At 31.6% G+C, this 22,901-nt stretch overlaps 5 protein-coding genes across 7 annotated transcripts; 2 read left to right on the top strand and 3 right to left on the bottom strand.

Moving 5' to 3' along the window:
• Window positions 1-14: 14 nt before the first annotated feature.
• On the bottom strand, window positions 15-9,277 carry LOC106793853 (nipped-B protein). 2 transcript variants are annotated; one of them, XM_014761103.1, is made up of 3 exons: window positions 8,830-9,277; window positions 8,611-8,714; window positions 15-7,834 (listed from the first exon to the last, which is right to left on the bottom strand). In XM_014761103.1, the coding sequence occupies exon 3, from the start codon at window positions 7,414-7,416 to the stop codon at window positions 403-405; it is 7,014 nt and encodes a 2,337-aa protein (XP_014616589.1). In that variant the 5' UTR covers window positions 7,417-7,834; window positions 8,611-8,714; window positions 8,830-9,277; the 3' UTR covers window positions 15-402. The 2 variants fall into 2 exon arrangements, with proteins under 2 accessions (XP_014616589.1, XP_014616590.1); XM_014761104.1 differs by having other exon boundaries at window positions 8,611-8,711.
• A 517-nt stretch (window positions 9,278-9,794) lies between these two features.
• LOC106793800 lies at window positions 9,795-13,786 on the top strand. Its single transcript, XM_014761007.1, has 11 exons — window positions 9,795-10,054; window positions 10,195-10,289; window positions 10,370-10,524; window positions 10,641-10,771; window positions 10,856-10,991; window positions 11,062-11,443; window positions 11,512-12,047; window positions 12,111-12,483; window positions 12,569-12,897; window positions 13,071-13,305; window positions 13,398-13,786. Exons 1-11 carry the CDS (start codon window positions 9,976-9,978, stop codon window positions 13,758-13,760), a joined length of 2,814 nt encoding a protein of 937 aa, XP_014616493.1. The 5' UTR covers window positions 9,795-9,975; the 3' UTR covers window positions 13,761-13,786.
• A 698-nt stretch (window positions 13,787-14,484) lies between these two features.
• LOC106793808 (protein FAM177A1) lies at window positions 14,485-15,246 on the bottom strand. Its single transcript, XM_014761032.1, has 3 exons — window positions 15,088-15,246; window positions 14,883-15,011; window positions 14,485-14,804 (listed from the first exon to the last, which is right to left on the bottom strand). Exons 1-3 carry the CDS (start codon window positions 15,193-15,195, stop codon window positions 14,541-14,543), a joined length of 501 nt encoding a protein of 166 aa, XP_014616518.1. The 5' UTR covers window positions 15,196-15,246; the 3' UTR covers window positions 14,485-14,540.
• A 231-nt stretch (window positions 15,247-15,477) lies between these two features.
• On the top strand, window positions 15,478-17,931 carry LOC106793784 (probable serine/threonine-protein kinase clkA). Its single transcript, XM_014760988.1, has 5 exons — window positions 15,478-16,536; window positions 16,620-16,674; window positions 16,757-17,296; window positions 17,381-17,549; window positions 17,784-17,931. The coding sequence occupies exons 1-5, from the start codon at window positions 16,519-16,521 to the stop codon at window positions 17,929-17,931; spliced, it is 930 nt and encodes a 309-aa protein (XP_014616474.1). The 5' UTR covers window positions 15,478-16,518.
• Window positions 16,918-22,649, bottom strand: LOC106793803 (lisH domain-containing protein ARMC9-like). Of its 2 annotated transcripts, none has more exons than XR_001382463.1 (13): window positions 22,077-22,649; window positions 21,368-22,012; window positions 20,926-21,277; window positions 20,695-20,856; window positions 20,382-20,630; window positions 19,977-20,288; window positions 19,780-19,907; window positions 19,616-19,700; window positions 19,301-19,557; window positions 18,518-18,582; window positions 18,286-18,434; window positions 18,077-18,210; window positions 16,918-17,279 (listed from the first exon to the last, which is right to left on the bottom strand). XR_001382463.1 is itself a non-coding variant. In XM_014761022.1 (13 exons), exons 2-12 carry the CDS (start codon window positions 21,703-21,705, stop codon window positions 18,078-18,080), a joined length of 2,112 nt encoding a protein of 703 aa, XP_014616508.1. In that variant the 5' UTR covers window positions 21,706-22,012; window positions 22,077-22,649; the 3' UTR covers window positions 16,918-17,279; window position 18,077. The 2 variants fall into 2 exon arrangements, 1 of the variants encoding a protein (XP_014616508.1); XM_014761022.1 differs by having other exon boundaries at window positions 18,404-18,434.
• Window positions 22,650-22,901: the final 252 nt, after the last annotated feature.

The following is a 22,901-nucleotide window of genomic DNA, read 5'->3' as shown; positions in this document are numbered from 1 at the left end:
TCTCTCTCTCTCTCTCTCTCTCTCTCTCTCTCTCTCTCTCTCTCTTTCTCTCACACACACACATACTCTCATACTCTAATTCTATCATTTACTTTCTCTCACTTTATACAGTATATCCTTTTTTTGTTAGTACTTTTCTGCAAAATCATCCCATTTCACTTAACAAAAGTTCATTGCGCTTATTTTCTTTTTATGAGAGTTTAAAGAGCAGCACTGGTATCATCGATAAAAATCATCTGATCTGATATACAGTATATACATATATATGTGTATAATAATGTATATGTGTATATATATATTCATATGGTGATACCAGAACAGCTCCTCGCCTTTTTAAATATTCTAAAAACTCCGAAGGAGTATAAGTCTATGTACACACAGGGCCCGATACCACCGCACTCATCACACTAGAAAATCAGGGTCACTATAATCCTCCCCGCTCTCGCTACTATCGGAGATTCTTCTCCTCTTCTTCTTCTTGTGTTTCTTCACTTTTTCCGTCTTGTGCGCGCGATGCTTACGATGTTCCTTCATGTCAGGATTCGTCGGGTGTATGGTAAGTTTGGGTACACGTGGAGACGTCGGAGTCGATGTCAATGTCGAGTTCATTGAATTGTTCGAGTGCTCGATAGATGAATTCAGCGTCGCATTTGGATGATATTGAGCATTTACCAAAGAATTGCTCGTCACTGCACCATCGGTCAGTTTATTATCACCCTCGAGATTGGGAATCCTCGATGATTGGTTATTATCAGTGTTACATTGTTTCCCACTAGTATCACCGTCCTCACCTTCGTCTGGCTCTTCAGGATCATACTTCAACATTAATTGTTTAAAGTCCAAATACTCTTTCACTAATTTTTTCCTACCCTCGGTGTCAAGTTCCGCAGTATTTACACCTTCCTTCAGCCTCTGTAACGTCGCCTTGGGTTTGAATAGGAGATTATTTTTACGATTCACGGCTTTCTCGTAAATCTTGGCCCCTTCAGATGGCGAATATTGACCAATTTTTGCATCGGAGAAACCATAAAGATCTTTTAGATGTTGTCTCAATGTAAGTAGCAAGAGGAAACCTTGACTGGCTGTAATGTACTCTCGAAGCAAAGTCGTATCGCTTGGTAATCTTCCTAGAATCGTTTCCTCGTCTTCCTCGTCGTCTTCCTCGTCTACCAAAGATAAGATGTTTTCTGTACGAGGCTGTTCGCTCGACCCTACTATTCCTACCGGCTGCATAAGTGGTTGCATAGGTGATTGCATAGGTGGTTGCATAGGTGGTTGCATAGGTGGTTGCATAAGTGGTTGCATAGGTGGTTGCATAGGTGGTTGCATAGGTGGTTGCATAGGTGGTTGCATAAGTGGTTGCATAGGTGGTTGCATAGGTGGTTGCATAGGTAGTTGCATAGGCGGTTGAATCAATTGCTGATCTCGGTGTTCTTGTATCAGCATATGCTGCTGCTGCTGCTGTTGCAGTTGTTGCTGTTGCAAATGCAGTTGATGTTGCTGTTGCAGTTGCAGTTGCTGTAACTGCTGTTGCAGCTGCTGCTCTTGTTGCAAATGCTGCTCCTGCTGTATCTGTTGTTGATGTTGTTGTTGAAATTGCTGCTGCTGCTGATTGTGATGATGATGGTGATGATGGTGATGGTGATGCGACGTCGATTGATTACTTCCTTCCTTAGGCAGCAAGGCTTCTCTAAAAGACTGCAGCAAGTTTGTACCTGACATCGATATGATAATATCGATATGGTGGATGATAAATAGCGGCTCATCTTGTACCTGATATGTGAAATAAGCAAGATTATCAGCCAAGTACAACATTTGAGATAAACTTGTTTTGGCGCATTCATCGAATTGTTTTAAAAACGACAAAACAATCGCCCTTCTCTGTTGTTTCGTATTTCTTAAGATAGTATATAGAAAACCATTGAGTGCACCAGGAAATTCGCCCTCTTTAATTCGCATACCTCTTACATTGTTGTCATTCTGTAATATCTTCTGTAATCGAAAACTTAGTTTAATACCAATCTGTGACTTCATATGAATGAAGCCAGGGTACTTCTTCTCGATATCCTGCAGCTGTTTGTCTGCACTGTGACTTACAACTTTTTCGCAATCCGTGCTCATGCAAATCAAGTAAGGTACTATTTGCACAGGATGCACCAAACCTTGAGTCAAGATCAATTGTATTACTTTGAGGGCAGCATGTCTAATGCTTATGTTAACATGTAAGAAAGATTCCAATATTTGTTTGATATAGAGCTGTATCACGGTACTAGCCCTTCCCGACGAAACATCTCCCATTTCTTTCAAGTTCTCTTGTTTTGACATCTTCGACCATTCCAAGTCCTGCTTTATCATTCTCTTTTCTTCCTCCTGAAGATATATCTCGATGTTATTTAAAACTTGAATTCTCATGTGAACCAAAGCATTCTCAGATGTAAGAAAATGATGATAAAGCTCCTTCAATTCAGGAACCATCATGAATTCATAATGGCGTATACAAAGAGAACCAATAGCAGATAATGTGAAATGACGTATATCGTCATTATCTTGATGGACGAAATAATTTAATGTTTCAAATACTTGATCCTTTATGTTGTCTGCCAAACCCTCGATGACCTCCGGATCAGTAAAATTAAAATGCCTTAGTAGCAAACCGACTGTGAATAATGCTCTTCTGAAAAATGGTCTATACTTCAATAACATTGGATTAGATGGATCTTTCTCAAATAGCGATTTGTACTCCGTTAAATGGCCATAGTATTTCTTAAAACAATCTCGTATTAATTTAAAGTTCCTCGTAACGTTGTTCACTATAGAACCTAAACACGACAAACAACTCGCTACGACCGATCTATCGTGTTGTAGAATTAATTTAACCGAATCCTCTTCTAACTGTGCTAAGAATGTTTCACTTGGATGTTCCATCAATGGTACTACTAACTCGAGAGTGTGCGCAACGCTACTTATTATTTGATAATCTCCTTGTGTTTGACATTTCAAATTTAGATAAGGCTGTAAAGTCATTGCATAATTAACCAAAAGTTGCGGTCGGATCTTCGCAAATAGATACAACGTAGTTAAACAAGCGACTAGTCGCTGTGAAGATCCTTTTTTCTCTGATTTACCCACTTCTCCTAGATTAGTTTCTTCTAACCTGAGAACATTTTCTATCAAACAATCGACGATCTGTCTGCATGCCGTCAACAATGCCTTAGGTGGTTCAGTTTGCATTTTTGTACTATCGTCTTTATCTTCCTTTGGTTTAAACAAACTAACCAGCAGTTGCTCAAACCATTCCAAACCCATATCTTTGCTAGCGGCCACAACATCGGTTATATTCATGACTTTTCTCAATAATGATTCAGAATCAAGAGTGGGTCGTTCTCTTACAGGAGTAAACCACATATTTTGAAAAACTTCCATAACTAATTTCCTTATTCCTTCTTCATCATTCACTCTTCTGATCATCTTAACACAAATTTCCGGGATTTTAGGAAAATCTGGGCACTCCATACAAATGTCTTTCAAGATCTTAATTACACGTTTTCTAACACTGACACCTGTATCCAATATTCTTGCTAGCAACATATCATAATATTTGTCTATTAACTCTGGTCTACTCAATACAAATTTTCCTACTAAATCGACAGCTGCTTCTCGTACAGATGTAGAATGATCGAGAAACGAATGTTTCACTCCTAGCTGCATATCAACTCTAGCAAGTACACTTGGATCAGCTTCGACGATCATAGTTAAACATTTCATAGCTTTTGTTCTAATTGCAATAGATGATTCTGTTAATACATGAAGTATTTGTTTGAGATAACGATCGAAACTCTGGGAAAATGGTCTTTTTGATGCAAGATACTGAGATATGAGTTCAGCCGAATTGTAATCAATATAGGTTTGTAAAACGTCCGGTTTATTTCCTGTACTGTACGGTCTAATTTTGGTAATAATATATTTCTTTTTTTCTTCTATAAGCCTATAAGCTTCCGAATTTTTCTGCTCATTATTGTCGTTTTCATCCGCATCCTGATCTTCAGCTTCAGAATCGCTTTCCTGATCGCTGCTATGATGTTTGTTCTTTTTCTTAGCTCTCTTCTTATGTGTCTTCTTAGTTGGACTATTCTTTGATTGTCCTACGCGAGATTTTTCTACTGCACAGTCTCTGTACCATTGAGCCAAATAAAAGTGACGAGCACATACCAAAGCTGAATCCTTTGTTCCGTTAACAGCCAAATAATCTAAAAGTACTTTTTGTAAAAAGACCATCCTTTCTTCATCCTCGCTCAATCCTACGATTTCCTTGTCTTTCACATGATCATAATCTGCATCCTTTTGTTGTTCTAATTTAATGTCCCTTATGATCTGATCAATGGTTGACAATTTACATTGAGAACTGACTGCATCTTTTCTTAATCTAGCTGCAACTACTCCAAGATAATCAATAGAAGCAACTCTAAGCGACATATCCGAACCTTTGTTCGAAAAATGTCCGACCAATAAATTTCCAAGTAAACTCAGAAGTAATTCCGCAGCAGGCCATTCAGGCTTATTCACTGTAGCTAATAAATCCTGTACAAAATTCTCAAATAATGGCCTATAATCAATTTCTTCTCCTTTACTTCCACATTTGTTAAGGAAAACAGTTAAAAAATTACCAGCTATTCTAGTCGCTGTCTCGTACTTATTTATAATTAGAACATCAGCATCAATGAAACTAATCTTTTTCTCTTCTTTTTTTTCTTCTTTCTTCTCTTCCTTCTTCTCATCTTCTTCCTTTACAGATCCTTTTGATTGTGGTACAACATTGTCCGAGAGCACCACGACGCATTGAATAAGCTGCAATACTAATGCAGTTAACATTTGAATGTGATCTTCTGAATTTAGCCTATATGTGCGCAAACTTCTTTTGCTACTAGGAAGTCTCGCTATTGATGCCAAAATGTCATCTAACAATAATCTTCTATGCTTTTCATATTTGGTAAATATTACAGTGACAAGTTTTAAAGCGCTTAATTGAAGATCGCTAACAGACTCAACAAAAAATGGTGCTACACCTAATGTTGATGCATGAAGAACACTGGTATCCGTTAACATTTGAATATTTAATAATTCGGCGAGGAGACCAACCAATTCATGCATTTTATTATAAACTTGAAGTATACTCTTTTCCCGAACTTCCTTCATATGGCCCCTTTTTTTACGTCCACTAGAATTATAATTGTCAGTCTTGTTTTTTGTGTCTATTTTATAAACAGGGTCAAATGAAGGATAGATAGTGTTTTGCAATTGAAATTTCATGAAAAGAACTACTCTGTCAATTACATCTTCCAGATAAACTGTCTTCGGCATATTATTTGATGTCATAATATGTAAGGATATCAAAGAAGCATCTACGGCACGTTGTACCCTTTCCATAGCCAACTGCATCCATAACCTGCTTTCTTCAACATCGTCGTCAGGATCTGCTAAGGGAGATACTCGTGCTCCATCACGAATGTTTTTCTCTAATATGTTTAGTAATCTAACCAATCTATCTGCAGGGATAGACTCCATTGCTCCTAAGGCTTTCAATTTAGCCGCTTCGGTACATAAATCATGTAATTGATATTTAGGAATAAGTAATTCTGGAGGCACATCACCATCTTCATCCAACTCTGCATTAGTTGCAATATCTTCTGTATTTTCAAAAATTGTTTCCATGTTTGAGTTAAATCGTTGATACGTATTAGTTTCCATTAATTCTTCTACACTTAATTTAGACAGAACTGGAACTAGCTTTTTCTCAACCTTTCTTATTTTAGCTTTTGAAGGAGAGTATATTCCTTCCTTCTTTTCATCCTCTTCATCGTCGTCCAATATTCTTCTTCTCCTACGAATTTTATCTTCGCTTTTTTTCCTTTCCGCTCTTTCTTTTTCTTTTTGAACTTGACGTTCCTTTGCACGTGCTTTAAAATATTTATTGTGTTTACCTATTTCTTCTTCACTTTCAGATTCACTTTTCACCTCATCACGATTGGTTATTCCCATCCTTGCTGCACGATTAGGAGATTTCTCAGCAAATGCAGCTAAGCTTTTCTGCATAAGAGCCTGATCTTCTACAGACAATCTATTCAACATAACAACAGGTTCTTTCATTTTATCTGTGGGCATAGTGGGCATTTTTAACATTTTGTCTGAATTGTTGTTTTGTTGATGCTGCATTGGTATAATATTAGTAGGATCTAAAGTATTAACAACATTAACACCATGAAGATTTGGATATGACGTGGTCTGCGAGCCTGACAATAGATTTTGTGCCACATTATCTATGCTTGGTTTTGTTTGAATATTCTCTATTGGTAAATCTATGTCAGGAAGGCCAGTAACTGGATCTAGTAGAAACTGTTGATTAGCTTGAACACTGCTATTAATATCCATATGCTCGTTACTTTGCAACGAATGATGTACTTGTTGATTTATCGCAGGATCATAGACATTCTGTTGCATGTTCATAGGTTGCTGTTGCTGTTGAATAGGGATGTTTGCACGCATTGGAGAAGTCATGTGCATATTATGTTGCGGCGTCATACCCGCCATGTTATGGTGTTGAGGCGTTACGTTACCCACAGACGACAAAGGTGTATTAGGTGAGCTCATATGAGCTGGAGAATACATATTTGGTTGAGGAGCTATATTCGACAGAGGATTTGTACAATTGGAGTCATCCTGTACATGCTGCGGCGTAGTAGATGTCCTCGTTTGTTCCGTCATAACATTTCCTCTAGGAGATGGAGAAGGCACGGCAAAAGGAGACATTTGTGAAATATCTGCATGATTTTGAAGTGTAACTGGCATTCGTGGATGCTGCGCATGTGAAATACCGCTAGGTGGTGGGAGTACGGTTCTAGCTGCAGCAGGATGAGCAGGACTACCTTGTGGCGTTTGCCTGGACCCTGAAGAATTGGAGTAAGATGGTGAGAAGCGGCCATAATTTGCTGGTGATTGATTAGAATGCATCTGCTGAGTACCCTGAGACCAATTTCTTGGAGAATTATACTGAGGTCCTTTGAACACGTGTGGATTTAACTGTAGAATGGCTTTCAACAATTCCGGCGTATTCTGCTCTGATTCCAAGGGTTGTTCAGTATTAGCATAATTATCCTTCAATTCTATATGTTCCGACGAGGTTTGTGACAAAGAGCATATCAGTTGGGGTACTAAATTTTCATCTCGTACGCTTAACAATATTTGTGCTTCTTCTGCCACTCTTGGATGAAACAGGAGAGACTTGTTTGTCAGAGTTTGAGGCAGCGGCGTTGGTAGGGGCATTTCAGGTAACAAGTCAGTAAGACTGGCGATACCAGCGAGGGTAGTAATTGGTACACTCGGAATAACCCCATTCATTTTGAATTTGATTTGTTCTGGCATTACAGCCTGGACAAAAAATAGATTCAAAATCAATTCCAGTGTTTCTGTCTTTTCCCTCTGGTTTCATAGAACAATCCAATATATGAAGCACTGCACTAACATTGTATAAAAGTTCTACTCACAATATAATATAGATGTAAGAAACAGAATATATTTAAATGCAGCACTTTTGCCACATATACCCAAACTAATCATCGCTGTTATTTTTGTACTTGCATTTCCTAAACTTTTCAACACATTCAACATTAAACGGAATAGTATCTAACAACTCTTGTCAGAGAACACTAACACTAAAGTTATATCGGGAACTTAACAAAGTCTCTTTTAAGTTCCCATGTTGTAAAATAAAATTTCAACCAAACTTTGACGAAGCACGTGGGTCCTCCAATAATCGATCCATGTTTAGCAATTTTTTGTCCTATAACAGAAAATTTTATTTAATTTAAGTCACCATGCAGGAAATATTCAATATTAATAATATAATTATCATTTTATCATTTGGAATAAAAAAGAAAAAAGCATTTGTAGTTTGTGTTATATAAATCTTAATAAATTATACATGACATTAAAAAAGAAAAATAATAATAATAAATTAATAATTAAATTATCGTTTTGCGTACATTTCATAATTATGATCAATGGTATATGCATTTCATTAATTTTTCAAAATAAAACTACAAAATGTGATTTTTAAATACAACAACAAATAATTAAAAATTAATAAAAATATAAAATAATAACAAAAGTGTGTTTTATAATTTTTATCTGAATTGTAATTAATACAAATATCACCAATTTCTAAACAAATTTGTTTATGCTCAAAGTTTTGTAAGCGAAAAAAATGAGTCTGCGACATGGCACGTCACTAAAATTAAAAATAATTTCAAAATTAATTAAATCAATTAAATCAATTAAATTAACATTATAATAACATATTATATTAGTTTAAACAAATTTATAAAAAGTAATAAAAAATATTAAAAACAAGTAAAAGTAAGCGAAGAAAAAATAAACTAAAACCTGACATATATGATGTTGATCGAGAACAATAGCACGGATATCAATAATTGATATTATCCATGGTAATATGCACTAGCCTTATTAATAAAAATATTTAGCTAATCATAATAATATTAATTATAAATATTAATGAAAAATAATATCAGCATATTAGGGTACTATCTAAGTAATTACCTTTCTTCGTTGAAAGTCTACCATCCAACATCACACATATGAAAACATTAGCACTGGATGATGTTTAGACAAGAGAATTATCCAAAAGAACACTCGAGAATCTGCTAAATAACAGAATAAAATATATCAATGATGATATAAAAATTCATAGACGATTGGCTATGCCTATAAAAACAAAGTTGGAGGTATAAGGAGGTTCGGTGGTATCAATTGCCTTACCCCAAGCAATCGAGACGATTATTTATGACATCAAATGTACTATGCGTAATATAATTTTGGCGGGCAGAGTGTGCACATTAGCTAGAGCATCAATTTCCGATCGTAAATAGAGTTTTAATCGTTTATAGCGCGTTCTCCAAATAATTGGGTTTGACCGTGTCAAGCCTTTTAGCAAAAAACTTTTCCCCGTAGACGATATCCACTCAATTGTCAATCCGTGGTTGTGGCCTACTTGGATGGTCGCGTTTTTAAACCGATCACGAATATAAGCACCCAACTGAATATCACCTCACGAATTTCACTTGCATATTACACGGTACCGCGTAAACATCGCCATGTCAAATCTGGTGCATCGCGGGGAAACAGTATTTATAGTGCGAATACGAAGAAAACAGACACAAAGGCGTCCATTTTCCTCAAGCGAGTTAGCGGAAGTTGCGTAGTAGATATAGCCGAGATACAGGTATACCGGCGCTTACGGCGTCGCGTTTCAAATCTTACCGAACTGTTTGCATGTGAGCGATCTATCACTTTATATCGATACTTCTTTAACCTATTAAATATATCAGTCAAAAAAACTTAACTAAATGATTCCCTAATTCTAATTCTAAATTCTATTTTTAATTCGTCATTACTTTTTAAGAACTGTTAAAGTTTCCAAAGAATGGCGGAAAAATTTGAATTTTTCGAGATAACTATATTGCTTCTAATATATCATTGAAATATTTACGATTTCATTGTTTTATTCCATTTAATATTTTACTTCATGTAATATTTATTTATATTTATAGCTTTTTTTATTTATTTAATATTTTCACTTTATCACTAGTATACTCGTTCGATATTAACCAATCATAATTCTAGATTACGTGTTTATACTGATCACTCATCATAAATTCAGATAATTTCATTTAGAAATAAACCCTCTAGAGTGCGGGGTTGTCGCAACAACAGGAAATATGTAGGGTACAGGAGTGTAACAATACTATTTTTTCTTTCTCTCCTACGAGTTTAGACCCCTGATCAGGCAGATAAATTGTACCGCGATATTACGCTCCGTATGATTTCTGACAACTGACAAAATTAAATGATTATTTCCGATGCGGTGCAATATGTAATTTTGATGTTTAATAAGACAAAGCAGAGATGCAAGACATTTGTGAAAATATTCGTACTGCTATTGAACATGGACGTACTGATATTATCAGATCCATTTTAGAAGCATGTAAGCATCACCAAATTATAATACCCAATTTATTTCAACACTGTCAAATAATTTAGCAAAAACATGTTCCTTTTAATAGGCTATTTTTACCGATTAATTTAAATGTTAATTTGATTTTTATGTTAACTCGTTATATGTAGGTGAAAATGGTTCTATGGCTGAAGGAATAACAAAAGACAAAATATTGAATCAACCTCTCCTAGAAGAAGGAACTTTTTTATCATATGCATCCAAGGTATTCAGAAAAAGTTATGCGACTTTCTTCGACTAGTATTTTCTTCATCAATATTCTTTATAATTACTTTAATATATTAGACAAACCAAGCGGATATCGTAAGGACTTTGTTGAACTGCGGAGCCGATCCAGCGATACAAAATGCAAATGGACATAATGCTGTTGATTTAGCATCTAGCGAAATAATACGTCGTATTTATATTGAGGAATTGTTAAGAGCGACTGCTGCTTCTGAGTAGGTTTCTTTTTCATAGTTACTAAAAAAACAAATCAAAAAAGAAATTAAACTTATATTAGTAAAGAATTGATGAAAAATATTTACTGTATGTATTAATGTAATATTACTTACAGAATAGAGAAAGTAATACAATTACTAGACGCAGGTATACACATAAATTCCTGGGATTCGCAAGGTAGTAAAAATACTCCGCTTCACTGGGCAGTTTGTTATGGAAATAAAGATGTTATTACCTGCTTGATTGGTAAAATTAGTTATACTTAATGACTTCTATCTTAATTATAATACAAAACACTGATAAAGTAAAAATGCAGCTTTCCATTTACAGACCGAGGTGCAGATATAAATGCAGAGAATGGATGGGGTGCTACGCCATTGCATGATGCAGTAAGTCGTGGTGATTTACCTATATGTCATGAGTTATTACAAGCTGGAGCGAATCCTCTTATAAGAGCTGTGAAAGGGTAAAAATCTTATTATAATATCGCATATTTTGACATTTTATATATATAATGTTAATAAATATTTTTGTAGAACATTTGCAGGAAAGACACCGTATGATCTTTCTCGTGGAAAACAGAGCTTGCACAGTCTTTTTCAAAAATTTGTATCCAATTTTACATCTAATGACAATGAAGCTATGCATAGTCCAATTGCATTGTTTTCGGAAGGAAATTTTGGTCAAAAAAGTATTTCGAGCAATATGAGCCAATTATCTATTGAATCCAGTAAATCTTCTGAGCCAGTATATGATATACCATTACAAGAGTCGGGAAAAGATAGTCCTAACAAAACTTCTACTGAAAAAGAAGGGATTTATAATTTACTCTGGCCACGACCAAAAACTATTTGCGAATTAAAAAATTTTTCACCTCCATTTATTATCGGCAAAGAACTTTTTATATCCATTATACAGGTATCTAAATATATTAAAATACTTATTAATAATTTTATCATACTAATTTTACATGTTTTTTATTATAGGGCAGCGAATCCATACACAGAATATTAGATGTTTGGGAAGTTAGTAGAACGCATTTACTGGAGTTGGGTCATGATGTAAAAGTAGGTGAAGTTCAACCAAGTTCTGGAAAATTATGTAATGAGAACAAAATAGAATGTATAGTGAACAAGAATTTGTTCAATGTTTCTCATGGCTATCAATTACATATTTCTCAAAACTCGATTAAAGTATGCGCTGGAAGTTTACCTGGATTGCATTATGCAGTATGCACATTTGTGCAAATATTACGTTTAAGTAAAAAAGATAGTACATCTGAAACATGCGAAATAGAACCTGTTCTTATAAAAGATGAACCAAGATTCATACACCGTGGAATACTGTTAGATATTTCACCAAGAGGTCGCATACCTACATTAGAATATTTGTTACACATGGTTGACTTATGGTCATCATTAAAAATATCTCATCTACATCTTTACTCTAGACTAACATCAACTTGCGACTGGCAACTTTGTTATACTAAATCTGAAATGGTTACGATTGATAGATACTGCAGGTATATTTTATATATTTTTGATATATTGTTGCATCGATATAAAATTTGTCTTCTTTTTTACAGAGATCGTCATTTAGACTTAGTACCCACATTGGATGTTGATTCCAATCTAGGACAACATCATCTCATACAAATGTGGCCTGTTTTTCAAGAATTACTTGCAGTTTTTCCTAGTCTTAGTTATGTACATGTTGGACCAAGGTTGGCTAGTTTATTAGTTCAGCCTGAAAACTTAGATCAGAGTTCGTCTGTAAATGAAACAATAGAAACAGATATGTCGGAGGTATATAAATCGTATTCGTGCCTTCAGGAATTATGGCACATGCTGAATTTGAATTCGAGTACAACTTTACTACTTTGTTCCAATGGACTACATTCCAAATTAGAATTTAATTACATTCCTTCAAATATTATTCTCGTTGAATACGGATTTCAGGTATAATAAATATGTGAATTTTTATAAAATGTCATAAATAATTGAAAATTAAAAGAATATATGTTATATGTTTATAATATTACAGGCCGATTATGATTTTTCTGAATGGACAGAAGCATTTAGAATAGCAGGAGGTAATATTTTGTCGAGTTCAGGGACAGCAAGTTACAATAGCTTGGCAGGATGTCCAGCATCGACATATATAAACACAAAAAATGCAATCAAAGCTGCTCTTGAACAAGATTCTATTGGTATAGTGGTTGCTCATTGGTCCGGAAGTCATCATCTAACTCCTCACCCATTTGCTTGGATTGGATATTTGATAGCAGCGGGACTTTCTTGGAATCCAAGCACAGATATAGATATAGGAATTGAAGATAATTATGACGTGCCTGAAGTATTTGGATTAATTAGGTATTATTTTATTTTATTTCACTCTGTATATATATATAGTAGGTGATCGGTTAACAAACAATTTGGGTAGCGAACATTATGTTTAAATGGATTATGTTTGTTAACCGATTGTCCATTATACATATATTTTTTGTTATTAAATAAAATATTAACTCTTCTGTATTCTATTATAGGCAAAAGCATATTACAAAATTACTAGATATTCACATTTTTCAAGATTCAGAATATAAAATCGGAAGTGCAATTTTAGAATTAGGCAGATTAGATACGTTAGTATTGACATTAAGTAAAAATCAATCAGCTAAAGATTTGCAGCAAATACCTGACAATCGTGGATCTACATTATACAGATTATTGACAGATCCTGATAATGTCAATTTGGAAAACCTACCGGCTGATCTATTTGCTGTAAGTTTACATCTTTACTCTTAAAAAAATATTAATTTTTTAATTGTATATATTATATATCAAACTAATGAACGATCTTTTATCTTTAACAGAAAATGACAAAACAGATCAAACGTATCTCTCATTCATTGTACGAAGGAAATTTATCTTCTAAATTTGCATCCATGGAAATTCAGGAACTTCAATTAACGGCTGATTTGATGCTGACTGCTTGTAGAATTGGTAGAACATTGAGCGTCGCTGGTATTAATCCTAATAGTAACATGGGTCTTGCAATTATCAATTTAGGAGTATACAATTTACCACCGACATTTAGAACTGACATAGCTAATAAAATGTTAGCTCATATAGAACAGTATAAAGGTTCTTGGTTACAAAGGCATTTACCTCAAGGCCTTCAAAGCTCATTATTAGCATTAACTAGTGCTTTACATAGATTTGTACCAGAAACATAATTTATTAAAAATTGAAAGAAAAAACATTTGCTGTTTACTTATAAGATGTATGTGTTACGAAGTTCCTCTTATAGAAGACTGTAGTAAATATTTACAAGATAAAATTAAGTTGAATATGAAAGAAATGTAGTTACAATACTAACATCTACAAAAGAAAATAAGATTCACTTACTACAGTAAACTTAAAATATAGTAAAATGCATCATTAAAAGTTTATATTAAACATTTTCAAACGTTAATAAATAAGTTATTAAGATTTGATGTATATATATATGCATTGGTCATACTGCAAGAAAAAAAACATATATTTAATTAAATATAAACATATTTACTAATAACTTGAGTTTCCTTTGATGATATCTGATTACTAATAAATATTAACAATATATAAAAAGTAACTTAATATAACTAATACAAAATTAATAATATAAATATTTTTAAATATTTTTTTAATTATCATACTTATTCACTCTACACACAACTACTGTGCTCAAGAACAATAATAAAAGATTGAATCTAAAAAAGGTAAGTGATTAAATTATTAGCTAAAATTATGAATGCATTTATAAGTCTTAACTTTATGACTTGATGTGCTATGTTTAAGAAAAAAAGAAAAATACGAGCAAAATCTCTAAAATACTATTTCAATACAATTCTTTCTACTTATTTATAAAATTATGAGGATAAAAAAGATATAAATATAACACAATACATCAAATTATTCTTATATATAAATTTGTATTTCTTCGGTTAGAAAAAAGATACTAGAAACTAGCACGCTTAATCTTTTGTCAAATTGGGAACGTTAATTAAATTATTTCTGTTCTGATTGTTCCATCCGCCCATTTCTAAATCGTTATTATGAATCATTTCATTTTGTAAAGCTTGCAATCTATGAAATTCATCGATTTCAAATTGATATTTAGGCGTTGTAATACCAAAAAAATTGGCCAACCATTCACCAAGATAATCACAACCATCCAATAATTTTGTACCGATGAATGTTGTTTGATGCCAAGTCCAAGGTATCCAATTAAGTGCATGCTACGAATCAACGTATTTATTTTTATTGAAAAATAAAAAAAATAAATAAATAATTATAAATTATGTATTTTTAGTTACCGGATCAATTTCAGCTACAATTTTAGTTGCTTGCGACCTATCTACCTCATCTTCCGATGAATATTCTTCTAAATCCCCGTCAGAAAAATGCAACACACGTTTAGGACGTTTCTTCGCAATGGTTTCGCACTAAAATTCACGCGTTTTTAAATATTATAACCTAACACTATCAAAATTCGCGGAAGATACATCAAAGCATATATACTTGCGTATCCAATACATTTTCCTGCAAGACCACGTCATTTAAATCACTTTCCTTGTTTTCTTCGTTAGCCATAGTTTGACACACATTACACAGTGTTTCAAATGTCATTCTTAGTCATGAGCAAAACACAACCTTGTATGCATGTATATGTATGCTATATGCATTTTTTGCGCATGCGTAAAAGTAAATAATGCGCATGCGTAAAAGTAGACAATAGGCATGCGTAAAAGTAGACAATAGGCATGCATAAAAGTATATAATGCGCATACTTTCTAAACATTTATATATAGCAATTTAAATGAACTATATGGGTTACAAAGTACCCTACCTTAATCGTATATAGTAATTATTTTTAACTTTATTATATCAATATAATAATATTTCATAGAAATGTTAGAACAATTAACGGAACAATTAATAGATGATAATATCAATATTATGCATGTCATTTTTAAACACAGATTTAAAAAGCGTGTTAAACCTGTATACTAAGCTTCTTTTTTTTTTTATTTTTTTTTTTTTTAGTTGCAACTTGATCTTCTTTAATGAGTAACAAGTTTACTGTCAACTAGTGTCTACTTTCCATTATCATTTTACTTTCTACGCTACTTCTCAATGTAACTTTCGTCTATATTATATTTTTTGCATTCACAAATATCTAATACGCTCCAAGAAAGAAAGTCATCAGTGAAAGACAATTACATCCAATCCGGTTATTTCTATTTATTCTACAAATTATATATTTATCTATAAATCTAGAAATTGTTTTCGATAAATGTCTTTTGTTTTATAATTCATCGTACATTTAAGAAACAAAGATAGAGAAATAAAAAGAAAGATAAAGAGATAACATCGAAGTCACATATCGATTTCGTTTTTTATGTAGTATCGAAAGGTAGTAAAAAGCGGCCTATTCAAATTGACTTGATCAAATTTCAGCGAGCACGCGCTTAAATGGATACGTGCTTGCATGCACATAAAGTAGAAAGTATTTGAAGGAAAATCAACGAATATATGCATATATTTATATTGTGTGGAAGAAGTAAAAGTTAGGTAAAGAACAAATACATTTTATTGTTTAAATAAAAAGCTATAGTTTTAAGAAAATATATTGAGAGAAAAAGTATTAAATGTAGTAGCAATTATACTACTGACCTATTGTAGATAACTAGAACTAGTAAAAGTGAAGAATTAAAGCAAGTTGACTTTTTCTCTCTATGCTCTGTATGGTCAACCAGACCTATTCAGTGTCCCATCAATATGTGTACTTCAAGATCGCTTTTACCTTTCCGTAAGCAAGGAGGGACATTTCTCAAGAGGTATAAAATAGTAAGCGGCAGATTTGTGCATCAGTGTGTGCAGTTCTTTCTTAGTTAACAACTATATAGCTTTCAAAGTTTGGTTTTAATTCTGTAACTAATTCTTATCAAGATGAGAAGAACTAAATTTGTAAGTAAACTAATTAATATCAATAAGTATTAAATATTTATATTTTTCTTCGATAAGATAAGCAAAATGTATTATTTTTGTAGTATAGAATATTTGTGTGTTCCATCATTATGGCTCACGCATCAGCATCCACTGGCAGTGCGTATTTATTTTTTATTAATCATATTACTTTATCGATCTAATGTTAATAATCAATTAACTTAACTAATAATCTCTACAGATTACTATTCTAAACCAAACGATAGATTTGAGCCAAGCAAACAAATCTTCAATGAAAGATTTATGCCTGAAGATAGCATAAATAAAAAAAATATTAATAATTATAACACAGAAAATCAAGAAAGAGATTACGCTTTTGGTGGGAAAATAAATCAAGCGAATTTTGAAGTCAGTAATTTACCTTTACATAGTTATTCTACAAATAATGGATTACCAGGATACATAGATCCTAATTATGAAAATTATAATAATAATTTTAATTTTGCAAAAGAACAATTGCCTTATCATTTTGGGAAATATTCTGTTAATAATAGCAACCAAGAGTCTGATTTTGGAAAGTACAGGCATTTTGATTCGTCTCAATTTTCAAACGACCATCAACATGAAGGATCTTTTCATACCGAATTTATATCTGGAAACTATCCTGCTAAAGTTCCATTGTCATTTCCTCCTGTAGGATACGAACAAGATTCCGATACGTCTATGATAGATGACACGTACATCAATAATGACAATCACCAATTCTATGGAAAGCAAAGGGGCAATAACTTTAATTTCAAAGGAAATTATAATTATGGAGATGATACATTAAAAATATTTTCATCTGATATATTTAATATGCAAGAAAATCAAAAGATCAAAGATCAAATTCAAAGTTTAAATCAAAATCATGGCCAAGCTTTTGACGACTTATCAAGCTCTGTATCAAACAATTATAATTCTAACGTACAAGGCAAAGATGCTAATTTTCAAAAGCCTGAAAGATCAGCTAATTATAGAGGAACAAAATATTCGTTTATTTATCCTTCCACACACACACACAAGAGTAATTTAAATTATTTAATAAAAGGGCCTAAGAAAAATTATCTTCCTAACAGTTATGCGAAAGGTAATGGAAAAGCAATAATAATCAAAATTACTGGCTCTGGTATTCATCCTAGATATATTTATTCTACGAGACATTATCCTAATGTTAAAAGTGATTTAAATAGAAATTATAAGAAGAAACGTAATAATTTATTAAATAGGCCAAGAAACAATCCAATACCTGTTCGTTCGCATAACAACGACAATGCTAACAATGATTATGATGATTCTGAATCTTCCGAATTGTATAATAGAAATAGCAAATATACAGATAGTTTAAGTTCTAATGCATTTGCTGCATACTCCTGATAAAAAATTTATTCAAAGAACTATATTTTTGTATATTATTTAAAATAAATATTTAACTAATGTAAGCAATGGAGATTTTATTATTTGCTATCATTTGTTTATGTGTTCATATTTTATGATTATACCTACGCATATATATACGTACATTAATGTAAGCACGGAGGCGTTCTTGAAATTTTTGGTTTAGCTACAAATGCTTCTTCTTCTTTATCGCATTTAAATTCAATTACATCGGCAGCATTATCAGATAATTCGTCCCTATCATTGTTTATGTTAGTCCTATAAAATATGATAATAATATAGAATATTCTTATAATAAATATTTAACTTAATTAAATATAAAATAAAAAAAACCTTCAACTTAAGGAGGCAACAAGTCATAGGCATGTAAAATCGTGGAATTTCTATTGTCAAAAAATGTGCAAAAACTATAAAAGTAAAATGTATAATGATTTCATTATTGCTCACTCACAATGATGCAATACTGCTGAATTTTTCTAGTCCTGCAAAGACAATCCAAAATGTCAAATATATTCTCCTAGTGTATTATTATAAATATAAAAATATATAATACAATTATTTATACCTTTTTTACTTTCGTGTGCAGATTCTAAAGTCATTGAAGACGGTATCGTCATTGTACTACTTTCTCTAAAAAAGAAAAAACAATTTTAGATCATTATCAATAAACGAAATAATAAAAATATTTCATTAAAGGTGATATGATGTTTGTAATTTAATAATACATAATAAATTACAAAATAATATTTTGAATTGTTACATCATTTCACCTTAATAATTTGTATAAAATTATTGACACACTTGGAAGTTTGATTTTCAAATAAATATACTGTAACATCATCAGTCATTGCTTTTTTAAAAAGATTTTGCTTAAATGTGCCCACTTTTGTAGAATTTGGATTAATTGAGTCTTTGTCAATTCGTTTTTCTTCTTCTCCACACCGTACATTCATTGTATTATGTTTTTTAGATGCATGAGTTAAATTTGACATATTTTTACCATGAATATTGCGTGATATAATTTTGTCAATTTGTTCGTAATGAACCATATTAAATTCACTAGGTAATTTTATTGTTTGCGAAATATTTTCAAAATCATTTTTATTATTTTTATTTGAAATTAGTTTGCTTTTATTTAATTTCATTGTATTATTGTTATTATGATTTAAATAATGATTGCGATGATTCGAAAAATGTTGTAAATTAATATCAACTTTTGTTGCTTGTGATTTATGTTTGATTCTTTCTTTTTTTTCTTTCCATACGGATCTTTATTAATTTATTAAAATCAAAATATTATATAGACTTATAGTTATATGAAATAAAAATTACAATCACAGATGAGTACCTTGGAATATGTTCAAGTAATAAAGATGAACTAGTATTACTGCAAGACTGAGTATGTTTTTTATTGTTCTGTAGCGGAAGTAATTTTGCGTCTGAAGATTTAGCCAAGACTTTACCAATGGCTATAGATTCATTTTGAAATGCACTCGGTGTAATCATGTAACACGTTGACAGCAATACTTCTCCGTATAATTCTGTTCTATGATTTTTAACAGGATCGTTCTCCTCCAATTCATTTTCCAATACATCAAATTCTTCCTACAAAGTTTAATATTAATTAAAAAAATAGTTATAGTAATTCCAAGATAATACTTACATTATCATTATCAGAAATAGTTTCATCTTCTATGTCGATAGCGCATTCACGTTTGTGTACTTTCAGTATGTGTTCCAGATATTTCCTAAAATATTATTCCATAAAAAGGATTCTATTTTAACAGTAATAAATTATTGAGAATTATTATAGTATTTTCTGTATACTTCATTTCTCCAATTTTATTTGAACATAATTCTTCCAATACGGATGAAAGATTGGCATGTTCTGCTTCATTGTTTATTTGATCATTTACAAGAAAATTGTTTAACGCTCCATTAACATATGGTGATACCTAATATAAGTAATCATTTAATATATAAAAACGCAACAATAATTATTCATATAAGATTAATTTACTTACAGAAGGATGATCAATTCCCAGAAGCATTATAAGAGTTGATATGAGTAATGATGCTTTAGTAGATATTCTAATTTGAGCTTGCTTATGCAATGATAAATTCATTAAAAGAGCTGTCGCATATTTTAATCTATAAAAACTCATAGTATTACTTTCATTGTGCAGATGATAAATCAACCATTCCAACAATCCGCTATCTATCATATATAATCTTTGTTGCTTGCGCAATGATAATTTTTGTAAAGTTGATAGTGTCATATCATAAGTTAGAGAATCTACTCCATCTTGGTAGTTGTCATTGAGGCAGTTAAATATCTAACACATTTATTACATTGTAACTTCTGTAAACTTTCACATATATAAATATTAATGTAAATTAGAATACATTTTAATCAATATATTACATACCACTTTAACTACTGATGAATCCATGGATAAATAATCTCTGCCACATTGTAACGATGCAAAAGTATTTAACAATCTAGCTGCTGATTGTTGCAATGGATGCGGCATTGGAACATTTTTTGGTGTTAGTAAATATGGTAAAATTGATTTTCCATTATCGCTGGCAATCTGACCATGCAATCCTAATAAATCTCTACTTATATATTCATGTATAGATTCATCGCATTCTCCAGGTTGACTTAAAGTAATTTTCTGCAAAAATTCACCACCTTTATTACGCATGTCAATTTGAAAACATATCAAACATTTCCGTTACCCATCGTAAGGCTTGTAAGAGAAGTAATTTTGTCTTAACATTTCCATTTATTAAATGTAATTTAATCTTTTTAAAATCTAACAGCTTTGGTGATATGTTAATGATATTAAAATTAGGCTGAATATCACGTTTATTTGTATCACTGGACGGTTGTACTTTTACCTAGAAGTAAATAAAAATGTTATATACATAACAAATTTACCTTTTAGTATAATTAAGAAAATTACATACGTGCAATTCATCTCTAATGTTTTGATTAAATAAATCAGGAAATATTTTCATACAAGACTCTAACATTCCTTGCAGATCAACAGGTTGTCCTTTTACTGAATTTTCAAGAACTGCTGTTAATTCCGCAGCAATACTTAAAAGTTTATGATAATCTCCGTGTAATTTGTGAAATCGAGATTTTAATTTTTTATAATTAGAATGGACATTGTATAAATGTGATTTTGTTAATGCTAATTCTTGATTATATTGTATTAATCTTGGATTGTATCTATAAATATTTTGATGATCCATGTTGTCTACCAAATAATGCTGCGGATAATCTTTTATGAAGTGATTATTTGTCTGTGTACCTCTGAAAAAAAATTAAAAAGTTTAATGTAAAAATAAGAATTACCTACATAACAATTGTTTAGTAAAATTTGAATTCAAAAAGAAAACTTACTTTGATTCCATATTATGTCTCTTTTCGTAGCAAATATTAAGTTGTTCTTCGCTTTGATTTTCTTCTAAGAAATCAGGTACGTTTCTGTCGTTCGGTTTAATTGGTACATTGTTTTTAATCATTTTTTCCAAACTATCCTTATTAGATATTTTAGAAGGCACTGTTGAAGTAGTTGTATTGATTTCAGATATATTATTTGATTCAACATAATCACTCATAATTTCTTCTCTCTGATAAATAACCTCATTAGTATTTGTTTGATCAAGTACAAAGGCATTTTTATAAAATCTTTTTTTTAATTGCTGACATTCATAATCGCTTGACCCATCATTACACATTTTGATAATAAATAAATATTATATATAAATAAGATGTTTTGCTACATAAGGCACATGCGTATTTCCATAAGAGTTATCGTCATATAAGAAATTAATTTTACACAAAGACATTATTGATCGATAGTACTATTTTACGACGATGACAAAGGTGCGGAAAAATTTTTTTCTTTTATATAAACACGTTTTTATTGTTGTTATCACGTATCTAGTGGAAACGCTGTCCACCATTTTGAATTCGAAGCATGTACAACTGCAGCGCCACGAAAGAACAAAGTATGAACTACTAGCGTAACAATATCGTCTTCACCTGTCAATTAAAAAAATTTTAAATAATTATATTTAATTTTTAGTGTATAAACATGTGTGTGTACCTTCATAAATGCATGTATACATATATTTTAAAAAGTAGTCATTTAAGGCGTTCAAAAAGAAGAAAATCTCCAAGGTTTGTTGTTAAATCTAACAATTTGAAATACCGATGTACGTGCGAGAAATCTGCATTCATAAAATGCAATGAATGTCGAAAAAATTTGTTTTGTGTGTCTGTACGATGAATATCTTCATTTTTGTGTAATTATTTTAACGCTCCACCGCAGTGATGACTTCGAAGATAAAATTTTCCTGTAATATAAGAAGAGTGCATTAGAGAATTAAAATAAGTGTTAATTAATCGAAATAAATGCCTATTGTTGTTTAAAAGCTCCGAATATATGTTCGGAACACCGTCCTCTTCGAAATTCCCCTTCAGATTGGCACGTTGTCTTCTATGAAAGTTCTTTTATTAAATGTTGTTTATATGACTTTCCAAACGTTGCGCATATGTATAAAGGGAATAATCCACCTAGTCCCGGTAGTAACTAATGTAAAATGAATCTGGTTAGATAAAAAAGGGGACTTATGAGCTTTTATCTACTTCTGTATTTTTTGGTTGAGTGTTTACAGTTATTTATTCCCCTTTATTTGGTCTGTATGTGCATACAAAGTAAGAATTAATATAATTAATATAATTGATATAATTGTAAGTTTTTTAAAAATTATAAAACTACTATTACTAGAAATTATTCCGAGATAAAAAATTATAGATTATGATTTATGTTTACATACACATATTTTAATAATTTAATTAATGTATATAATATGATATTTATTTATTTACTTTTATTTCTGTTTAATTTTTGGCTCGTTTAAAAAAAATA

This window comes from Polistes canadensis, unplaced genomic scaffold (genome assembly GCF_001313835.1).
Source record: "Polistes canadensis isolate GaletaPanama2010 unplaced genomic scaffold, ASM131383v1 scaffold_19, whole genome shotgun sequence".
In the NCBI taxonomy this organism is placed as follows: domain Eukaryota; kingdom Metazoa; phylum Arthropoda; class Insecta; order Hymenoptera; family Vespidae; genus Polistes; species Polistes canadensis.
Note: the sequence above shows the minus strand (reverse complement) of the source record. Positions and strands in the feature narration are given on the sequence as shown.